The 24648-nt window shown below is 35.9% G+C and overlaps 1 protein-coding gene across 1 annotated transcript in view; it reads right to left on the reverse strand.

Moving 5' to 3' along the window:
* The window catches only part of GDPD1 (glycerophosphodiester phosphodiesterase domain containing 1), a 51040-nt gene that overhangs the window by 15196 nt on the left and 11196 nt on the right, over positions 1–24648 (reverse strand). Inside the window, exons 2-5 of the mRNA XM_045488196.1 lie at positions 22583–22625; positions 9875–10010; positions 7252–7297; positions 266–384 (exon numbers count right to left, since the gene is read on the reverse strand). Of these exons, the coding sequence (XP_045344152.1) occupies positions 266–384; positions 7252–7297; positions 9875–10010; positions 22583–22625 (344 nt within the window). The remainder of the gene's footprint in view (positions 1–265; positions 385–7251; positions 7298–9874; positions 10011–22582; positions 22626–24648) is intronic.

Consider the following 24648-nt stretch of genomic DNA (forward strand, 5'->3'; position numbering starts at 1 on the left):
AGCAAGTTAAATCTGAAGAAGTTAATTGCCAGAACAATTGGTTCACAGGAGCTCACTTTTATGCATGACTGAGACAAGACAACTCACTCTGAAAATAGGCTTTCCTACAGTAAAGTGATCTCTTCTACCAGGGCATTATTTAAAACAATACTGATCCCTAGAGTATCACATTTCGTTAAACAGTAGCAATCTATGAAGTCACTTACTCTAGCCTCATTTAGTTTGTGAAATACAATACAGTCAGAAGAGGCAATGCCTTAAGTACCTTCTTAATCAGCACATTGTTGTTGACTTTGATATCGATGTTAATGGGAGTATTAGGAAAGGCCTCGAAAACTTCCTTCAGTAATGGGATTCGGTTATCTTTTCCTTCACATTGGCATGCTGAGAAAGCAAGATTTTTAAAAGTATTTTTAAAAGATAACTTTCACTTTTTTGATGATTAGGAAAAAAAGATAAAGTATTGTTTTCACAATAGTATGTATTCATAATAAGGCATTTACAAAATGATGAAAAGTATGAAGAAAAGAAAAATCATCTAAAATCCAACAACTTAGATATAAGCATTGTGACCATTTTTATCCCATGCATAATTTTTTAAAGGTTTTATTTTTAAGTAATCTCTACACCCAACATGGGGCTTAAACTCACAACCCCAAGATCAAGAGTCACATGCTCTACTGACTGAACCAGCCAGGTGCCCCTTCTATGCGTAATTTAATAAGAGTTATAATAGCATACCTACAGACCTTAATCTGATCTTTTACATAAGTAAAAAAATAAATGTTGCATGTTCATACACTATATTTAGAATTATGATTTAAAATTTTTTTCATTAAACTTTTTGAAATAACTATAGATTCACTTGAAGTTATAAGAAAAATAGAGATCTGTGCACCTTTTACCCAGATCTCCCAATGATAACCTCTTGTAAAACTATACTACAATATCATAACTATGACATTGATAGTGTTAATCCACCAATCTTATTCTATTATTTTGAGAGAGACAGAGAGGGTGCGAGCAGAGAAGGGGCAGAGAGAGACAGAGAGAATCCCAAGCAGGCTCTGTGCTGATAGCATGTGCGGCTCAATCTCAAGAAACTGAGAGATCATGACTCAAGCCGAAATCAAGAGTCGGGCACTTAACTGACTGCACCACCCAGATGCTCCTTAATTATTTTTTTTAAGTTTTATTTATTTATTTTGAGAGAGAGATAGCATGAGCAAAGGAGGGGCAGAGAGACAGAGAGAGAGAATCCCAAGCAGGCTCCACATTGTCAGCACACAGTTCAATGCGGGGCTCAAACCTACAAACCGTGAAATCATGACCTGAGCTAAAATCAGGAGTCAGGGGGCGCCTGGGTGGCTCAGTCGGTTAAGCAGCCGACTTCGGCTCAGGTCACGATCTCGCGGTCCATGAGTTGGAGCCCGCGTCGGGCTCTGTGCTGACTGCTCAGAGCCTGGAGCCTGTTTCACATTCTGTGTCTCCCTCTCTCTCTGACCCTCCCCCGTTCATGCTCTGTCTCTCTCTGTCTCAAAAATAAATAAACCTTAAAAAAAAAAAAATTAAAATAAATAAATAAATACATAAAAAAAATCAGGAGTCAGAAGCTCAACCGACTGAGCTACCCAGGTGCCCTGTCCCTTAATTATTTTAATTTAACCATTCCCCCAGAAAGGTAACAGAGTTTACCACTTCCAAAATATGGCAGTTTGGCATTAGGATTATTTTGAACGTAAGGCAACTGAGATGAAACAGATATGAGAAAATCTCGGTCCTTTCCCATCTGCCTAGAAACAAGACTTAAATTTTTCCAAAACGTAATCACCAACAACCTTAGACACTTATCAGCACCACAGGACTCCACAATACAAACTGTTGACTAGCCTTTATCTTTCCTTATTCACCTTTATATCCACCTTCCCACAATTTGCCACCCTAGAAACTTAAAATCCCTTTTGTCTTGTCATTTCTCTGAAAATGTATTGGATTTGTTTAAAATGCTATATAAACTCAAGTTCTAGCCACCTTTGAGTTACTCATCCCTGAGGTTCTCCATGACACACATATATTAATAAACTTCTGTCTTTCTCTTGTTAATCTCTCTTTTGTTACAGAGCCTTGCTGAGAACCTAGAGAGTAGAAGGGGAAAAAAATGTTTCCTTCCCTATACCCTGCTAGTGGACACTGAGGTTGTTTGGAAAGTTTTGCTAAGCTATCACCACTGAAATTTTCAGAGATTGAGAATATATATATATGTTCAGGCAAGGGAAATACATGCTAATTCAGTAATAAAGAATTGTATCAATACAGCTACTCAAAGAAAATTGAATCACAAAAAAAATAAGAAGAGGATTTTTTAATCATTTTTTACATTTCCTGAGGGTTATTTTCTTAATTTTTTCCTTAATCTCTTTTGCCTTGAATCATTTACATAATATACTATACATGCTATATAAGTAATTTTTAAGTTTATTTATTTTTGAGAGAAACAAAGACAGCACGCAAGAGGGGGAGGGGCAGAGAGAGATGGGGTAGGGGATTAGAGAGAGAGAATCCCAGGCAGGCTCTGCACTGTCAGTGTGGAGCCCAGTGCATGAAATCATGACCTGAGCTAAAGTCAGACACCCCTTTGCTATGCAAGTCTTATAAAATTTCCCCTTCCCTCTGAAACTGCAATTCCACTACCATGTGAATAACAAAATGGTAAAAGAGCTTTTATTTCATCTTTATTGTTCAAAGAAGTATATCAACAAAGTAAATTAAATCTATGCCAAAAAGTGAAAAAATTATCCATAATAAAGGGTCATATGAAAAGGCAGCATGTAAATGGGGAAAAAAAAGGAAAATGTGTTACTGTTTTGTCTGTTCTGTATTCCATTCTTTTTGTCTTTTTACTACTCCTTGTAATTCAGATGGTAGGACTCTGGGTCATACTGACTAGCCTCTCAATCATTTGGCTCTGCCTCCTTGGCCACAAAGAGAGCACATGAACTTTAAGCATAACAATATGAACACGGGGAGAGGTCTCCTGAAATCCTCAGCTGGATGGATCAGGTACTTTTGATGTTGTCAGAGTCCATCCTCATGTGTAGAAGGTGTGCCTTAAGGGGGGCCTGGGATGAGCACTGGGTGTTATACATAGGGGATGAATCACTGGAATCTACTCCTGATTGCACTATATGCTAACTATCTTGGATGTAAAGTAAAATAAATAAATAAATAAATAAATAAATAAATAAAATAGTCACGTGATTAACTGTCTAACAGTGCAAATATAGAGCATTTCTATTGCTACATTCCATTTAAACAGTACTGTTTTTTAGTTAAAGTTAGTTAAGTAAAATTTTTCATAGCTTGTTAAGGGTGAAAAATTAATTTAGCAGTCAAAAGAATTGCCATGGGCATTAGCTATTCACATGAAGGTAAGGTTGCAAGGACCAACTTAGAAGTCAAACAGACAAAACTAACTTTGGAACATTATACAATAAGAATAATATTGCATCTAATTGTGGGAGAAACAAGGAAATTAGGGGAGCCTGGGTGGTATAGTCAGTTAAGTGTGTGACTCTTGATTTCGGCTCAAGTCATTATCTCACGGTTTGTGGGTTCCAGCCCCACAATGGGCTCTGTGCTGACAGTGCAGTCTGCTTGGGATTCCTTCTCTCTCCCCTCTCTCTTTGCCCCTACCCCACTTGCTCTCTTTCTCTCAAAATAAATAAATAAACTTAAAAAAAAAAAAGAAAGAAAGAAACAAGGGGATTTAAGTTACATTAATAACTAAAAAAAGGGGGGGGCACCTGGGTGGCTCAGTCAGTTGAGCGTCTGACTTTGGTTCAGGTCATGATCTCATGGTCCGTGAGTTCAAGCCCCGTGTTGGGCTCTGTGCTGACAGCTCAGAGCCTGGAGCCTGCTTTGGATTCTGTGTCTCCCTCTCTCTCTGACCCTGCCCTATTCATGCTCTGTCTCTCTCTGTCTCAAAAATAAATAAACATTAAAAAAAAATTTTTTTTAACTAAAAGAAAAAAACGAAGTATGTTAAAGTGATGTGAAAATATTTAAATTAATGCCTCAGCTAACACAGAATATAGAAAATGAGTTGAGGAAAGAAGTTTGTCCCCAGTATCGTTCTGGGCAGAAGATAACCACCTAGGAAATACTACAAAAAGGGAAAGAGGAAAACTAGAGTGACAGGCAAGGAGTAAGCGATAGGATGTGCTGGGTGATGGGATGAGTGAAGTAGCCTCTTATTTTTTTATTTTTTTTATTTTTTATTTTTTTTCAACGTTTATTTATTTTTGGGACAGAGAGAGACAGAGCATGAACGGGGGAGGGGCAGAGAGAGAGGGAAACACAGAATCGGAAACAGGCTCCAGGCTCTGAGCCAGCAGCCCAGAGCCCGACGCGGGGCTCGAACTCACGGACCGCGAGATCGTGACCTGGCTGAAGTCGGACGCTTAACCGACTGCGCCACCCAGGCGCCCCTGAAGTAGCCTCTTATAAGCATGCAAGAACTTTTAAAGTGATCATTCTGACCAACCTAGACTATCCAGAATGTGTATTTTCCATGAAAAAAAATCCACTTTCAAGTTAGCAGGATAGATTAGAACAAACCCTTTGGTTAACACATTTTTATATTCTTTCTTTACATTTATTTTTTAATGTAGCCTGTGGTAGACCAAAGCACCTTTACCATCTCTGGTAAAATCGTGAATCACAAAGAAAGCAAGAGGCCTAAAATCTGTATTCCTCTGAGAGTTGACAGTCTCTCTCTCTCTATCTCTAATATTTAAAGAAAAGTAAGCCAGAATTCTGAGGAAGGGAATAGGACGCACACGCACACACACAAAGGAACAACTATCTACCTAATCTGAATCAAGTACTGTATATTAGCCTAAATGCAGTAAATTTCACATGTAAGGCATTCTTAATTGTAATATGAACTGAATGTAATATGAATGAAAATTATCCTTTTTAGCTGTCTGAAACTTGAATGTACATGGCATTGCTATTAATAAGGCATTAGAAAAGACTTTTAGGGCACCTGGGTGGCTCAGTCAGTTAAGCATCTGACTCTTGATTTCAGCACAGGTCATGACCTCCCCATTTGTAAGTTTGAGCCCCACATCTGGCTCTGTGCTGACAGCACCGGAGCCTGCTTGGGATTCTCTTTCTCCCTCTCTCTGCCCCTCCCCTGCTTGTTCTCTCTCTTAAAATAAATAAATAAACATTAAAAAAGAGAGAGAGAGAGAGATACTCTTTAGGAATGCCTGGGTGGCTCAGTCGGTTGAGTGTCTGACTTTGGCTCAGGTCATTATCCTGTACTTCATGAGTTCAAGCCCTGTGTGGTGCTCTGTGATGACAGCTCAAAGCCTGGAGCCTGCTTCAGTTTCTGTATCTCCCTCTCTCTCTGCCCGCTTGTGCTTTATCAGTCTGTCTCTCTCTCAAAAAAATAAAATAAAATAAATATTTTTTAAAATTAAGAAAAAAAAAAAAGATTTTTTTAGATGGCGAGGCCAGATAGTACAGCTGAACACTGACCTGGTTAGATGAAGGCCTAGTTTCAAGTCCTAGCTCTGTCATTTATTTGTTGTATGCCTGCCCTTAATCAAGTTAATTTACATCTTTATGCCTCGGTTTCCTTATTTATAACAGGAGGAGATAGAATTATATAGTCTCAAAGGTCACTGCATATTCAAATATTTTATGACTTTATGAGAAAGGTATATAAATAAAAACTTAAAAAAAAGAAAGAAAGGAATAAAACCTGAAAAAAAAGTAAAAACATTTTTCCCCTCAAAGGATCTTTTAATCTTCGTGAGGCTTTGCTCTATAAACATAAAAAAAGAAACAAAAACAAAAACAAAAAAACAAAACACTTCACTTACGAAATGTTTTTAACCTTCACAAATCCACAATGGACACAAATATTATAATAGCTTGGCAAGTATAATCCTGTTAAATTACAAGAATGAAAAAAGTGATTCCTCAAACCAACCCAGCTTAGTGATACTTGGAAAGTAAAATCAAACCATTTTCAGATCGAAACATCCTTTAGAGATAGCTAATTTAAGCAATTTTCTGATTTTTACTTGGCTTTCTTAAATTTTCTAACCAAACGGAAATTACATTGGCCAGTTTTAAATCTAGGTCACAAAGTAGTTACATTTCTTTTTTAATATTATTATCAATAGATCCTTGACATTTAACCAAGGTTTTAACTAAATGCAAGCCATTCCAGGGGCACCTGGGTGGCTCAGTCGGTTAAGCATCCGACTTCGGCTCAGGTCATGATCTCACGGCTCGTGAGTTCGAGCCCTGAGTCATGCTCTGTGCTGACAGCTCAGAGCCTGGAGCCTGCTTCATGTTCTAGGTCTCCCTCTCTCTCTGCCCCTCCCCTGCTTATGCCGTCTCTCTCTGTCTCTCAAAAATAAATAAACATTAAAAAAAATTTTTTTTAAACATAAATGCAAGCCATTCCATACAAAGGACCATAATATGTACCATCTTGTAGTTTTACTGAGTTACATTTGAATCATTCAAAACATGAGGCTGAATTGTGATAGTGTGGGTCCCTGTACCTGCTCAGCAACCTTTATCTCCAGGTGGTCTATTTTCCACTCTAACAAATCTAACAAACTGGGCCAAGGGACATGTTCCTTTGTGAGAAATATTCCCTCAAAAGAGAGAAAACTGCTATGCTTGTGATTAAAAAGTGACAATGACCAGGAAATGGGTGGTTTATTTGAGTAATAGAATTCTCTTTAATAATTTAATATAGGGAGCAGTGAAATGACATAAAATCAAATGTTACAGAATCAGTAATGATCTGAAAGGGGTCCTTTTCAATGTCTTTTCACTTATTGTTTTTGCTTATGATGGATTATTACTGCAAGTTATAGTAATCGTCTACAATTTGAAGCTTTAGAAATGCAAAGCATCCCTAATAGTATCTGGGTTCCTTATAATTAGTATTCAGGCTTTTTTTTTTTTTTTTTTTTTTTAAGTATACAGGCTTAAATTACCTGTACATAAATTTAAATAGAATGAGCCAGTTAAATCTCTAGCCTTTATCATCTTAGGGTCCAGATTTCAGATCTGTAGGTCTGAAAGAGTAGGTACTGAGGGCAGTACTTTTAGCTGGAATTTACTATGACAAGAGAACACACATGTATATCTAATGCTCAGTATAAACAAATACCAAATACACTTTAATGTAAATGTTTAAGCTGCAAATGGAAATATTACCTCTTTGAAATGTGACATCCAGTTTGCCAAGGTAAGGTGGGAGTTCCTTTAAAAGATATGATTTAAAAAAAAAAGTTAGCTCTCAAAATTTAAAAGTATTTAAAAAAATTTTTTAAGTATTTTGGTGTCTTACATTAAGATAAAGATATGCTTCTTCAAAAAATAAAAGAATAAAACATTACCTATGTTTACATAGGGCACTCTTTAGCAGAATATCCCAAACAGCAAATCAATCATAGAACTACTTTCTTTCACAACTTATAAGAAAAGAAATCTGTACTATTTAATATGGACCTTTTCTCAATAATAAATATACAAATATCTCAGTAGATAAGGGTCAAGAATAGACTATTTTAAACAATGACAATCAAACAGAAAAATCTTTAAACTCACAAATAAATAAATGCTAATTAAAATTAAAATTTAGGAAATTTTTGTTATAATATTCAATAATGGTAAGGGTCCAGAAAAATGGGAATTCCTCTATTATCACATTTTAGAACTCTCTTGTTTTTTGTTTTTTCTTTTTTTTTAATTCTTACTTTGTTTTTAGATAAACTCTACGACCAACATGGGGCTTGAACTCATGACCCTGAGATCAAGAGTCACATGCTCCACCAACTGAGCCAGACAGGAGTCCCAGATTTTAGAATCCTTAAAACACTTTTTTTAAGTGGCATTTTATTTTATTCTTAATTAATTAAATAAAAAAAAAAAAACTTAGAACTAATTCAAATGCCCAACAACAGAAGAGGAATGGTTAAAAATAACTCCATATCCAATCAATGGAATAACTGCAGTCATTTAAAATGCTGATGAAAAATAAGCATGGAATCTGAAAAGGCTAAATACCAAACAATTCCAACAATATGACATTCTGGAAAAGGTAAAACTATGAAGACGATAAAAAGATCAATGGTTGCCAGGGGTTGGGGGGCAGGAAGGATGAACAGGCCAAGGATTTTTAGGGCAGTGAAATTATTATGTATGATACTTGTAATAGTTGATACATATTATTATACATTAAAACGTACATGTCATTATATGTTAAAACCTACAGAACGTACAACATTAAGAATAAACCCTACTGGGGTGCCTGTCTGGCTCAGTTCGTTAAGCGTCTGACTTCAGCTCAGGTAATGATTTCGCGGTTTGTGAGTTTGAGCCCCACGTCAGGCTCTGTGCAAACAGCTCTGAGCCTAGAGCCTGCTTCGGATTCTGTGTCTCCCTCTCTCTGTCCCTCTCCCACTCAAAAATAAATAAACTCTCTCTCTTTCTCTCAAAAATAAATAAACATTAAAAAAATAAAAATAGGGGCGCCTGGGTGGCGCAGTCGGTTAAGCGTCCGACTTCAGCCAGGTCACGATCTCGCGGTCCGTGAGTTCGAGCCCCGCGTCGGGCTCTGGGCTGATGGCTCAGAGCCTGGAGCCTGTTTCCGATTCTGTGTCTCCCTCTCTCTCTGCCCCTCCCCCGTTCATGCTCTGTCTCTCTCTGTCCCAAAAATAAATAAAAACGTGGAAAAAAAATTAAAAAAATAATAAATAAATAAATAAATAAATAAATAAATAAAAATAAACCTACTGTTACCTATGGATTTGGGGTGACAATGATGTGTTAATGCAGGTTCATAGATTGTACCAAATGTAACACTCTGGTGCAGGATGTTGACAGGGGGTTGGGGGGAAGGGATGGCTGTACATGTACAGGTTCAGAAGTTAGTGGAAACTCCGTACTTTCTGCTCAATTTTGCTGATAACTGCTCTAAAAACTAAAGTCTATTAAATGAGAAAGCATGGAAAAATGTGTATCATGCCATAATGTTAAAGTGTTTAAAAACACAATATACATAATATACAGTAGGATCATAACCATGTAAAAAACATACAAGATATACATACAGATAGTATCCTGTTAACATAAGTTTTCTTTAGGTGGTAAAATAAAGCATTTATTTTTCCCATCCATTTATCAGTCTTTACTATAATGGCATGTAAACCACTAAAATCAGATTTCCTATCCTCGAAGACTAAAATTAATTCATATATTTAATCTGAATCAAATAAATTGTAGAATACTTCAAGCAAGTTGAATTTTAGTAGTTTTACATTTGAAGACTTTGGTAATTTTGTTAAAATATTTATAAAAATAAGTCTCCAAAATGTATCCACAGGTGTCTGTAGTAAGTACAAATCCTCACTGGAAATTAGAATAGTTTTCTTTTTTTTTTAATGTTTATTTATTTTTGAGAGAGAAGGAGAGAGAGAGAGAGAGAGGGAGAGAGAGCATAAGCAGGGGAGGGGCAGACACACACACACACACACACACACACACACACAGAATCCAAAGCAGGCTTCAGGCTCTGAGTTGTCAGCACAGAGCCCAACACAGGGCTTGAACCCATGAACCGTGAAATCACGACCTGAGCTGAAGTTGGATGCTTAACAAACTGAGCTACACAAGTGCCCCTAGAATAGTTTTTAAAATTTTCTTTGACATTCATTATTTAATCACTATCATTTATTTTTTATTATTTATTGAAACACTATCTGGCATTCATTGCTTTTAATAATCTTACAGGCTCTAGTATCTATTAGATAGTAGTTCATCATGCATTGTTACTTACACAGTACTTGAGATCAGAGATGTTTACATTGACTCCAGTTGATCTCTTTAGATTCTCATCATGTGACACTACAACTTGTTCATCTTTTGTGATATGGCAGTCCAATTCCAGCATATCAGTTCCAATTGTAACTGCACTGAAGAAATGCAAAGAATAATGACATTCTGAAAGTTAAGTAAACTTAACTTTGTCAGATGTAAAAATTCGGAGTTATAAATCAAATAGCAAAAAAATCTCTTAACGCTAAAATTTCTCTACACTGTCATCTACTAGATTTATTGATGTGAAAATATTCTAAAGTAAACACATAACAAGAGAATCATGTTACCCCTTTCCATAACCCGCTATCCATATTCCTGACAACCCAGTATAATGGAAAGAACACTGGATCAGGGGGCACTTGGCTAGCTCAATCAGAAGAGCATGCAACTCTTTTTTTTTTTTTTTTTTTAAGTTTATTTATTTATTTTGAAAGAGAGAGAGAGTGGGGGAAGGGCAGAGAGAGAAGGAGAGATAGAAACCAAAGAAGGCTCCATGCTGTCAATGCAGAGCCTGATGCAGGGCTCGAACTGACAAACCGTGAGATCATGACCTGAGCCAAAGTCAAGAGTTTGAGCCCCACATTAGGTGTAGAGATTACTTAAATAAAAACTTAAAAACAATAAAAATAATAAAACACTGGATCAGAAGTTAAAAAAAGTCTGGATATCAGTTCCTGCTTTGCTATGAACTTGTTGTATAGGGGTACCTGGGTGGCTCAGTCGGTTAAGTGTCCAACTCTTGATTTCCACTCACGTCATGATTTCAAGCCCCATGTTGGACTCAGCACTGACAGTGAGGAACCTACTTGGGATTCTCTCTCTCCCTTTGTCTCTGCCCCTCCTTGCTCATGTACTCTCTCTCTCTAAACAAATAAATAAACTTAAAAAAAATCAACACACAAAAATCAGTTATGTTTCTGTATACTAACAATGAACAATCTGAAAAGGAAATAACAGAACAATCCATTTACAATAGCATCAAAAAGAATAAAAAATTCTTAGAAATTAACTTAACCAAGGAAATAAGAGACTTGTACAATGAAAACTACAACACACTGCTGAAAGAAATTAAATAAGATACACATACATGGAAAGACATCCCATATTCATGGATTAGAATGCTTATTATTAAGATACATTGATCTACACATTCAATGAAATTCTTATAAAAATCCCAATGATTTTGCAAAAATAGAAAGATCCATCCTAAAATGCATATGAGAAGCACCTGGGTGACTCAGTCAGAAGAGCATGCAACTCTTGATTTCAGGGTTGTAAGTTTGAACCCCACTATGGGTGCAGTGATTACTAAAAATAAATAAATAAACTATAAAATGCATATGAAATCTCAAGGAAACTCAAAGAGTCAAAACAATCTTGAAAAAGAACAAAGTTGGAAGACTCACACTTCCTGATTTCAATATTTACTACAAAGCTACAGTTATCAAAGCAATATGGTGCTGGCATAAAGACAGACATATAAATCAATGAAATAGAATAGAGTCCAGAAATAAACCCTCTCATATACTGTCAAATGATTTTCAACAAGGGTACAAAAGACAATTCAATGAGGAAAGGATAGTGTTTTCAACAAATGGTGCTGGGAAAACTGGATATCCACACGTAAAAGAATGAAGTTGGATCCTTACCTAACACCACATTGAAAAATAAACTCAAAATTGATCAAAGACCTAACCATAACTCCTAAGAAGAAAAAAACCTTTAGAAGACAACATACAGGAAAAGCTTTACCACACTGGATTTGGCAATAATTTCTTGGCTGTGACAACAAAAGCACAGGAAACAAAAGAACAACAACAACAAAAAAGACAAACTACTTCATCAAAATTAAAAATTTTTGTGTACCGAGGATGGTATCAACAAAGTAAAAAGGTAGCCCACAGAATGAGAGAAAATATGTGCAAATCATCTACCTGATAAAGGATTAATATCTACAGTATATAAAGAACTCCTTAAAAAAACCTCAACAACAAGAAAATAACCCAATTCAAAAATGAGGAAAGGAACTGAATAGATATTTCTATAAAGAAGACATGCCAATAAGCACATGGAACGAAGATAAACATCACTAATCATTAGGGAAATCCAGTCAAAACCACAATCAGAGGGGCACCTGTCTGGCTCCACTGGAAGAGTATGTGATTCTTGATCTCGTGGTCATAAGTTCAAGCCCCATGTTGGGTTAGAGAATACTTAAACTTTAAAAAAGAAAAAAAATCCCACTATTTCACACACTTTTGGAAGGAAGGAAGGAAGGAAGGGAGGAAGGGAGGAAGGGAGGGAGGAAGAAGGGAAGGGAAAAAGAAAAAAAAAAGTATTGGCCAGGATGTGGAAAAATTGGAACCCTTGTATACTGTTGGTGGGAATATAAAATGGCAGTTCCTCAAGACAACTAAACATAGATTTACCATATGATCCAGCAATTTCACTTCTGAATACACAAAGAAAAAACTGAAAGCAGGTACCTGAAATATTTATACAACCATGTTCATAGAAGCATTGTTCATAATAGTGAAAATTAGGAACAACTTAATTGTCTATCAGCTGATGAATGGATAAACAAAATGTGATATACCTACAAAGAAATATTATTCAGCCTTTAAAAATGAAGGGAATTCTGGGTAGCCTGGCTGGCTCAGTCGGTAGAGCATGAACTCTTGATCTTGGGGCTTGAGGCCTATGTTGCATGAAGAGATTATTTAAAAATAAAAAAAAAAAAAACTTAAAAATAGGAAGGAATTCTGATATATGCCACAACATGAGTGAATCTTTAAGGTACTATGCAAGGTGAAAAAAGCCAAAAATAAAAATACAAATATTCAATGATTCCACTTATATAAAGGTACTTAGAATAGTCAAATTAATAGAAATAGAAAGTAGAATGGTGATTACCAGGGCCTGGGGGGAGAAGGTAAGGGAGTTATTAATTGAATGGGTCCAGAGTTTTGATATGGAAAGATGAAAAAGTTCTGGAGATTAACAGTGGTGATGGTTGCATAGTAATGTGAAGATTAAATGATACTGAACTGTACACTTAAAAATAATTAAATGGCAAGTTTTATGTTGTGTATATTTTATCATGATAAAATAAAATTTTAAAAATTGGGGAAAAAAAGAAAAAGTGAAAGGATCAGATCAGACAATCTCTAAGTTTCCTTTCACATCTAAGATCCTATCACTTTTATAAAGGATATATCACAGTGGTTAAGAGCACAAACACTGAGCAAAAACAGGGTAACTATGTGAGGTGATGGATGTGTTAATTAACTTGATTGTAAGAATCCCTTCACAATATATATACATATCTATTCATCACATTGTATATTTTTTTGATGTTTATTTTTGAGGGAGAGAGCAGGGGAGGGGCAGAAAGAGAGGGAGACACAGAATCTGAAGCAGGCTCCAGGCTCTGAGCTGTCAGCACAGACCCTGAACGGCTCGAACTCACAAACTGGGAGATCATGACCTGAGCTGAAGTCAGACGCTTAACCAACTGAGCCACTCAGGCACAGTGGTTAAATACCTTAAATATATTATAATTTGTCAATTATACCTCAATAAAGTGGGGGGGGGGGCGGGAAGTATAGACACTGGAGTCTGTGTTCAAATACTGGGTCTGCCACTTACTTGGGCAAGTTATTTAGCTTCTTTATGCTTCAGTTTCCTTGTTCCCAAAGCCGTGATGACACTATTAGCTCTCTGTACCTCCTTACAATGTACCTTACCTTCCAAGCAGCCCCACACTCTTTCAATACTCCCTTTGCCTGGAATGCCTGGGTGGCTCAGTCGGTTAAGCATCTGACTCTTGGGTTTTGACTCGGTCATGATCTCACGATTCATGCGTTCACATCTGGCTCTGCACTGACAGCACAGAAGCTGCTTGTGATTCTCTCTGTGTCTCTCTCTGTCCATCCCCCATGCTCACTCTCTCTCTCTCAAAAATAAGTAAATAAACAACAAAAAAGAATACTCCCTTTGCCTGAAATGCCTTTTGCAGAAAGACAATATACAATAAAATAATAGACACAAAGTTGAACAGGCACTTCACAGCTGAGGATTTCCAAATGGCCAATAAGTATATGAATAGATGTCCAAAATCAAATGTCAAACAGGGAAATGTAAATTAAAACCACAATGAGATAGCATTACATATCCACTAGAATGGCTAAAATTAAACAGCCTGACAATAAATTAGCAAGACAGTGGAGCACTGGAATCCTCATGTATTGCTGGTGTGAATATAAATTGGTACAATCACTTTGGAAGGTATAAATATACACTACCATGTGATCCTGCAATTCCACTTCTGCTAAGTATATATCTGAGAGGGATGAATGCATTTGGCTATTAAAAAACAGATAACATTACTTCACACATCATGGGTGAATCTTACAGATATAAACTGAAAAAAGAAAAATCTGACACAGAAGTATAAATACTGTATGATTACATTTATGTTTTCAGGAACTAGCAAAATCAACTTATCATAAAACAATAGAAATATAGAATAACAGAAATTGAGTAATGGCTATCTAGGGGCAACAAGTTGTACAAGTGTCCAACAAGTGTGGACTGGGAAAGGTCACAAGGACACCTTTAAGGGTGCTATAAATGTTCTGTATCTTTATCTGGGTGGTGGTTACAAAGGTACATACATACTAAAATTCACTGGGCCAGGGGCTCCTCGGTGGCTCAGTCGGTTAAGCATCCAAATTGGGCTCAGGTCGTGATCTCACGGTTCGTGAGTTCAAGCCCCATGTCAGGCTCTGTGCTGTTAGATCAGAGCCTAGAGCCTGCTTCGGATTCTGTCTCCCTCTCTCTCTGACCCTCCTCTGCTTGCTCTCTCTCTCTCAAAAGTAAACATTAAAAAAATTCATCAGACTATATACTTAGATTTTGCATTTTATGGGATGTATATTTTATACAACACAAAACAGTTTTTTAAATGTTTATTTATTCCTTTTTGAAAGAGGGAGAGGAAGAGAGAGAGCAGGGGAGGGCCAAAGAGAGAGGGAGACCAGAGACAGAGAATCCCAAGCAGGCCCTGTCCTTCAGCCCAGAGCCCAATATGGGGCTCCAACTCATGAACCGTGAAATCATAACCTAAATCTAGTTTACTACTGTATTCCTAGTGCCCGGACACAAGACCTTGCACAGCTGGTACTCTGTAAGTTACTTGTTAAAAAACCTCTGAATGTGTAAAATGCCCACATAGCACTTTATGCACTAATCATCGCGGGTGACACTTCAAGATGAAGAAAAAGTAAACATGGGTGAAACAGGGAGAAAGTTCTAGAAACACTTTTTTAAAATTCAAGAATGGAAAGAGTAGAGCTGTGGTGAGCAGAGGAGGTGAGAAGACACAAAAGTAGATAAATTACGTTTGTGCAATATATTCCCATGCACTTAAACCACAAATACCAGTGGTTCATAAGAGGTCAGGTCTCTACAACTGTATATTAAATTCTTAGAGGAAAGGCCTGTGTCTGTTAGATATTTTCTTTTTTTTTTTTTTTTTTTTTAATTTTTTTTTCAACGTTTATTTATTTTTTGGGGGACAGAGAGAGACAGAGCATGAACGGGGGAGGGGCAGAGAGAGAGGGAGACACAGAATCGGAAACAGGATCCAGGCTCTGAGCCATCAGCCCAGAGCCTGACGCGGGGCTCGAACTCACGGACCACGAGATCGTGACCTGGCTGAAGTCGACGCTTAACCGACTGCGCCACCCAGGCGCCCCTGTTACATATTTTCTAATGTTCACGATGTGGAGCATATTGTAGGTATCCAACACATTTCTTTCTTTTTTTTTTTTTTTTTTGATATAGAGAGAGAGACAGTATGAGTGGGGTAAGGGCAGAGAGAGAGCGAGACATAGAATCTGAAGCAGGCTCCAGGCTGCCAGATGTCAGCACAGAGCGCACCCAACACAGGGTTCAAACTCACAAACCACGAGATCATGACCTGAGCTGAAGGTGGACACTTAATGGACTGAGCCACCCAGGCACCCCATTTCTTAATTTTTTTAAAATGTGTGTTAATTCACTTGGTTAAAAAAGAAAGAATGAGGGACACCTAGTTGGCTCAGTCAGTTGAGCGTTGGACTCCCAGTTTTGGCTCACGTCATGATCTGTAGGTTCAGGAGTTTGAGCCCTGCATTGGGCTCTGTGCTGACATCACGGAGCCTGCTTGGGGTACTCTCCCTCTCTGCCCCTGCCCCACTCATGCTCTCTCAAAATAAATGAAAGAAAGAAAGAAAGAAAGAAAGAAAGAAAGAAAGAAAGAAAGAAAGAAAGAAAGAAAGAAAAGAAAAGAAAAGAAAAGAAAAGAAAAGAAAAGAAAAGAAAAGAAAAGAAAAGAAAAGAAAAGAAAAGAAAAGAAAAGAAAAGAAAAGAAAAGAATGAAGTCATGGTAAGTGGAATCCAGTGGGACCTAGATTAGAAGATTAAGATCCTTGGCCATCCCAGATCTAATGATTCTAAAATTATGTAACTGCCAAAATTTGCCTTTGGAGTCAACCACTTACCCATTTTCTCTGACTTCACCTACCTCTGATGATCCACTCCAGTTAGGATCCCATTCCCAATTCCCATCCTAGGGGCGCCTGGGTGGCTCAGTCTGTTAAGCATCTGACATTTGATTTCAGCTCAGGTCATGATCTCATGGTTTCTGGGTTTGAGCCCTGCATCCGCCTCTGGGCTGACAGCCTGCAGAGCCTGCTTGAGATTCTCTCTCCCTCCCTCTCTGCTCCTAATTGTATGCACATGCTCTCTCTCTCTCAAAATAAATAAATAAACTTAAAAAAAAAAAAAAAAAAACACCAATTCCCATCCCAAAGGCCACTTGATGCCTTATGCCAAAATCTCATACTGCTCCCCTACTCCTCCCTAATTAACACTCCTTTTCAGTGTCCTAATTACTACTAGTTGTTAGGAGAAAAACAAACCTGGCTCCTTAATGTAATTCTTACTAAGATGTAAATAATTACCTTTATGTGTCCTCTTCTAAAGGATATCCACCTTTAAAAGAGAATATTTGTTTGTCAATTGTGTTTGCTAAAACCACAAATGGATAAAAATAAAATCCAAAAAGAAATAAGCAAACAAAAACAGATTTTAGGTTCATAGAATTACTTTTCTGTATTTTTAAATTTCCTTAAATGTTGTTGTTATTGTGTTCAGTTTTTTTTAAAAAGAATAAAAAATGTAGAAACTGTAAGCAATACATACAGCCAGCAAACAGTTTTGAAATAAAACCCTAAAATCCTTTAGATAACTAAAAAAAAATTGCTACTACTAATTTTTGGGCTTGTGCATATCTTCCTTTCTTTTTCTTTTGTTATTTTTTTCTATGAGTATGTGAAGGGAGAGTAAGAGCAGAGACTATATTTTCCTGTATTAAAAAAAAAATTATACCTTCTACCTAAGAAATCTAAGTATTAAGCTTGCCATTAGCTGAAATGTTGGCTATTTTTAGAAATGTTTAGGAATTTGTATAAAAAATACTTTCCACTTATTGTATGCTTATCTCTTATTAATAAGCTAATAAAAATTCAGAGCAATAGTAAGTGCATCCAGGACAATTTGTAAATTATCCTAATAAAATTATCCCAAATTTGATACAGAAATAGCTAGAAAATAGCAAGAAAAAGGAAAATTTTTTTATTACTTTGGCCTTCAAAATTTTCCATAAATAACAATATGCATCTACTTCAATTGAAGCACTAGATATTTTATAGCTGAATTTCTTTCTTTTTATAATATAGCTGAATTTCTAACAAGCTGATTACAAACATAGAAAAAAGGAAGCCAAGACTTCAATACTACCAGAAAAAGAAATAAAAACTCTAGCTCTAAAAGATATGAAATTACTTGAAATTCCAGAGAAACAATACATAACAACTTAAAACAGACCCTATATTAAGGAATTTATTTGAATCTCTTTAATTCCTCACAACATTGAGGTTTATTATTATTTCCATTTCATAGATGAGAAATTAGTACTGTATTAATTATTCTGAAAAACATAGCATGAGAACTAGGTCACTGATTAATTACTTTGACTGCCTGCCAACTTACACTTCCAGCTATTGCTAAAACAATTTGTTTCTTACTTTTACCATTCATGTTAATACCATGGGGATCAAATTGTCCCATGGGTATTTACAAAGGCGGCCTGGTTTAATAACCTAGTTTTATTACCTCTTAGGAGCCATATTTTATATACTCAAGGGCTTAGTAAATGTGTGTGTGTGTGTGTGTGTGTGTGTGTGTGTGTGTGTGTGTGTGTGTATTACAGTTCCTTAGCTTTTGGTTCTATGCTTATTATGGATGGGGTTCTGTCTCCTTCATCTGTCTTCTGTTAATATTCTGCTTTGTTCTTAAGTTCCCCATTCCATGTATCATTTGGTAAGCAACTGGTGAGTCTATTAGCACCAGAACTAGGTGTTAGGGACTGAGAGATCAATATGGAAGGATTCTTGCTACCAAAGGAATCACAGAGGAGCTATATTCATAACCTAAGGTGTTTGTGAAAGCATTTTATAAACCACATTACAGGACATTTTGTAAATTGTGAGATGCAAAAAATAAAGAAAGAAAGAAAAAGCAAGCAAGCAAGCAAGGAAGCAATTGTGAGATGCAATTATTTCTTTGTCAGTCCTAATTACTTCTTTAGCCCCACTATAATGAATTAATTTTCCATACATTCTTAAAGGTCCTTTCAGTTTCCTAGACATATCTTGTCTGCATAGCCTCACATCTTAATCTGAAATATTGCACATTTTTTCCGCTTTCTTTCTTTCTTTTTTTTTTTTTTTTTTGACTAATCTCTGCACCCAATGTGGGGCTCAAACTCACAGCCAGAGATCAAGAGTTGCATGCTCTACCAACTAAGCCAGCCAGGCACCCAAACACTTCACATTTTAAAAATAGCTTCTTCCTCTGTACCAAATGATAACTCTTCTAGACCTGGTATCTTTTCGATTTTCTGGTGAATCTTAACCAGGCTTCCCTGACCAACTATTTATATTTTCTTTAATATCTTCTTCTCTTCACTTCTGTGTCATAATATATATGCTCTGTAAAGTGTATGTCTACACATGCACATAAATAAGATCTAAATTTTAGCTGTTCATTATATTTTTACTATCTCTCTCTCAACTACTTATCCTATCAAAGATATACCGTACTTAAGCACAGTATCTATCTTTTGCTGGTTATGTATTATAACTCCTTTTAAATATACTGTACCTTGAAAATAGTATGTTTACATGATTTTTTCTTGCTGCTCATGAAGCAGCTATTTAAAAAAAAAAAACTCCTAGAAGTTAAGAACTAATAGAATATTAGTTAAGGAACTAACAGAATATTTCTAAATGAAAACAAAAGTATTGATTGATAGCAAAAGCACTGATACATACATAAGATAAAACAAAACACAAAAACCACTACCAACAACAAATCTTAAAAAGAGGTTAAAATTAAGCTTATTGGGGAAAGGACAGTCTCTTCAACAAATGGTGCAGAAAAAAGTGGACAGCTACATGCAAAAGAATGAAACTGGGCCACTTTATTACATCATACACAAAAAATAAAGTCAAAATGGATTAAAGACTAAATGTGAGGCCTGAAACCATAAAACTAGGAGAAAAACCTAGGCAATAATATTTTTGACATTAGCCTTAGAAACATTTTTTCTAGATATGTCTCCTCATACAAGAGAAACAAGAGCAAAATTAATCTATTGGGACTACACCAAAATAAAAAGCTTCTGCACAGCTAAGTAAATAATCAACGAATCTAAAAGGCAACCTACTGAATGGGAGAAGATTTGCAAGTGTCATATCCAATAAAGGGCTAGTATCCAAAATATATAAAATATGATACAACTCAACACCCCCAAACCCAAATAATGCAATTTAAAAATGGGCAGAAAAGGGGCGCCTGGATGGCTCAGTCGGTTAAGCGTACAACTTTGGCTCAGGTCATGATCTTGTGGTTCATGAGTTCGAGCCCCAGATAAGGCTCTCTGCTGTCAGTGCAGAGTCCACTTCAGATTCTCTATTTCCCTCTCTCTCTGCCCATCGCTCACTCATGCTCTGTCTCTCTCTCCCAAAAATAAATAAAACATTTTTTAAAAAATGATCAGAAGATATGAAAAGACATTTCCCCAAAGGAGACATACAGATAGCCAAGAGACCCACGAAAAGATGCTCAACATCACTCATCATCAGGAAAATACAAATAAAAACTACAATGAGATATCACCTCACACCTGTCAGAAGACAAGTCACACAAGAAATGGGGTACCTGGGTGGTTCAGTGGATTGAGCATAAGACTCTTGGTTTCAACTCAAGTCAAGATCCCAGGGTCATGGGATTAAGCCCTGCATCAGGCTGCATGCTGAGTGTGGAGCCTGATTAAGATTTTCTCTCTCTCTCTCTCTTTCTCTCACTGCTTCTGCCCCTCTTCTCCACTTGCTCTCTCTCTCTAAAATAAAAAAAACAAAACAAAACAAAATCCCCACAAGAAACAAGTGTTGGCAAAGATGTAGAGAAAAAGCAACCATTGTGCACTGTGGGTAAGAATGAAATTGGCACAGCCACTGTGGAAAACAATATGGAGGTTCCTTAAAAAGTTAAAAATTACAAATAAAATTACCATATGATCCAGTAATTCCACTACTGGATATTTACCCAAATAAAATGGGTAATTCAAAAAGATATATGCACTCCTATGTTTATTACAGCATCATTCACAATAGCCAAGATATAGAAGCTACCCAAATGTCCATCAACAGATGACTGAATAAAGATGTGATACACACACACACACACACACACACACACACACACACACAGTGGAATATTACTCAGCCATAAAAAATAATGAGATCTTGCTACTTACAACATGGATGGACCTAGAAGGTATAATGCTAAGTGAAATAAGTCAGACTGAGAAAGACAAATACCATATGATTTCACTCATATGTGGAATTTAAGAAATAAGACAAATGAACAAAGAAAATAAAAAGACAAACAACTAAACATAGTAAATGTAATGTTGTATCTATCAAGTAAAAACCACCTAAATCAGACATTCTTTTAACATCAAAAAACTTATCAGACGATCACAGTCTTCAAAGATAAAATTATTTACATTCCATCCTTATAAATAACTTATTATACAAATACAGTATCCTTAGGAATAGTTTATTCTAACCAAGTATTTTAATGTTACAAATAAGGGTGGTTGGTAAAAATTTAACCAAAAATATGGAGAAAAACTTACAAAATAATATACTTTAAACATAAAGAATGCTTAGAATCACTCAAAGTTATAAGCATTTATCCCCCAGATATTATATATATCACTACATCCCAGGCATCAAATATTTGATAAATCATAGTATATTGGGTGCATACCCAATATGCGTCTCAGTGTAAACTGTACAAATAAAGTGATTCGTTGATTTTTTTTTTTTAACGTAGAGTAATTTAAATGAGTCTGGAAAGGTTTTTCCACAGACAGGAGGAAAGTTTTTGCATTTTTAGAGATGTAAGAGAATTTGGGGATTATAGCCAAATGCACTGTATTATAGAACAGGAAGAATAAACAATGACAAACACAGGAAGACAGGATTTAGATGAAACTAGAATATGGAAAAACAGTACATTTGGACCTGATAATATGAAAAATAAACTCTAAGGTGTTTTTTGTTATTTTTATTTTTAAGTAATCTCTATGCCTAAAGTGGGGCTCGAATTTACAGCCCCAAGATAAAAAGTCACGTGCTCTATTGAGTCAGCCAGCCACATCTACGTTTTAAGGTGTCTTTGAATGATGAGAAACAGAAACAGAACAAAAGCTTAAGCCAAATTCTCCTGATTTCTTAGCCCCAATTGTATGCATAAACATGGCTGAATAAATATATAAGAAAATATTTTTCTTACTAAATATGGAAAGGCAATGTCTTCCATGGGTTTAACTTTTCATATTCCCTGCCTTATTTTCCAGAGAAAATAAAACAGTGTTTTCACCATTACCACAGACTGATGATGATCATTTACTCTAAGACAAAGAACAAGGTATCAATCAGCTTTCATTCCTGTCTCTCCTGCTGCTTCTCTGTGAGGTGCCCTAAAAGAGATCTATGTGAAATATGAATAATTGAAACACCGAAAAAAGTTTATCTTATTCAGAAAAATAAGATCAGCACTCATAAAGCTTCAAACAAGAAAGACCAGATTACAGGTTCAGGTCTGTAGAAGAATTACAGGGTAGACACATAACCCTATTCATAAGCAGCAATCAGTGTAACAGTTGTTTCATTTTCTCCTTTTCTCTTTCTCTCCAAGACTAATTAGCATTACACACAGTATGTTCCTTGTTACAAATGTCTTCTTTCAGCTTTAGAACTATAGTATCTTTTGATTACCCACAACTCTGATCTAGTTTTTCAGTTATGCAGAAGCCAAACACTCTTTTTAACACTTCAGACTAGCTAAATTAAAAAAAAAAAAAAAAAAAAAAAAGCGATTTTAATAAAATAGAAACAACTGTCACAAGTGGATGCTATGTGTATACTATCTTCACTTTGTGAATCTTTATCATAAACTGTAAAAGAATACCTTTTTATATACTTACTGCTGAAAGGCTGCCATTGTATTCTCCAAATTTTCTCCAGCACCTGTGAAAACATTCCATTTAAACTTCATTTACTTAGCTAATTTGAACTTTTTATTTTTCTAGAAATTCACTTTAATAAGATACATCTAGTGAATCTTGATGTCTATATACTATGAAGACATCATAAGTGTTTTAAAGAATGTAATGGTATTTTGAATTTTTTTTTTTTTTTTTTTTTTTTTGGCTGCACCAGGACGAATGAAAGATTAAAACAAAGCCACAGCAACACAGAAAGGTTAGAAGAACCTAAACATGATTTTTAAGCTACAATATCTTGACAGAAGAGGACTCGGTACATATACACCTCCTCAGAAAGGGTTAAACTATCTCTCCTCTGCACGCGCATACTTTATTATGCATCTCTCTAATAAAGACATTTATTATATTACAGCATAAATTATTAACCTGGCTCCTCCTTTTCCTCAGAATTAACTGAAAAGAAGTGACTGGTTTAATCACCCTGGCTGAAGGCAGTATAGGGTAGTAGTTGAGGGTGGAGTTAGGATCTTTGTTCTCAAATTATTTGATATTTGGATGACCTTGGTAAAAGCTACATAACCTCTCAGTGGCTGAGCTTCTTTATAAAAATGAGGGGCGCCTGGCTGGCTTAGTCAGTGGAGCACTGACTCTTGATCTCAGCGTTGTGTGTTTGAGCCCCACAATGGGGGTAGAGATTACTTTAAAAATATATAATTAAAAGATTTTTTTTTTTAATTAAGTAAATTTACCCTCAATGTGGGGCTCAAACTCAAGACCTAGATCAAGACTCACATGCTCTACTGACTGAGCCAGCCAGGTGCAGCCTCCCTCGCCGCACTCCCTCCTGCCAAATAAAATCTTAAAAAAAAAAAAAAAAAGAATGAGGTTAATGATGGCACCTGTCTCATAGGATTGCTGTAATTAAATGAATTAACATTGTCAAGTGCCTATGTCAACAATTTTAAAACATGATAGTTTTTCCCTTTTTAATATCTCTGAAGCTAGGGTGATTTTACAATGGATGGTATATACTAGTTTATTTGACAAGATTTTTTCTTAGCAGCACATTAAAAATGTGCATTTTATAACTAATGGCATTAGGTTCAATGAAATACAGTAAAACCCTGGTTTGCAAGCATAATTCATCGGGAAACATGCTTATAATCCAAAACACTCATATGTCAAAGTAAATTTCAAAGACCACTAGCTCAATTGTGACATTCAGTGTCATGTACTACTCGTATTGCAAGACATTGCTCATTTATCAAACTAAAATTTATTATAAATGTTTGCTTGTCTTGCAGAACACTTGCAGAACAAGTTGCTCACAATCCAAGATTTTACTATAGTGAAAATTCAGTAAAAGTAAAGGATTACTGCTATTATTATTACTAGTAATTAGTGCTTGGTGAATGTCCATTGACTAATGAATGAATAATATTGCAATAACAAAAAGGACACAGTATATTATATATACTAGGCAGAATCAATATAACATGCTAGCCACAAGTTTTAAAATATTTTAAAACTAAAAGATTTCAGTATTACTAATTAATGGAATGCACAGTTCAAATACTTAGGAAATATCTTTCCAAATACTTCAGAAAACAATTTCTTCTTAACAAAAAGAAACACTTCAAGTTTAGGGTACTGTTCAAGTATTACCATTAACATGTTTTACATACAATACCGTCTGGACATATTTGTGAGAGTATTAAAATATTCTTCTTTTATACTGCTAGATTGTATTTTTTTGACAACCTAATGATCAATGGAAACACAAGGTATGAAGAAATGAATATATTAACCTAATGTTCTAAAGCTCCATAGTTTAGCAGAGAGAAAAGAATATCCATATGAAAAAAGCTACTTTGATTTTAGGTTCTCTTAGTTACTAGAGTTGATGTAGATGAAGTAAATAGGATGATTATAGTTTTTTTTCAAAAGTAAGTGCTCTTTTGGGGTGCCTGAGTGGCTCAGCTGGTTAAGCGACGGACTTGTGGTCATGATCTCATGGTCTGTGGGTTTCAGCCTTGTATTGGGCT

This window comes from Leopardus geoffroyi, chromosome E1 (assembly GCF_018350155.1).
Source record: "Leopardus geoffroyi isolate Oge1 chromosome E1, O.geoffroyi_Oge1_pat1.0, whole genome shotgun sequence".
In the NCBI taxonomy this organism is placed as follows: Eukaryota; Metazoa; Chordata; class Mammalia; order Carnivora; family Felidae; genus Leopardus; species Leopardus geoffroyi.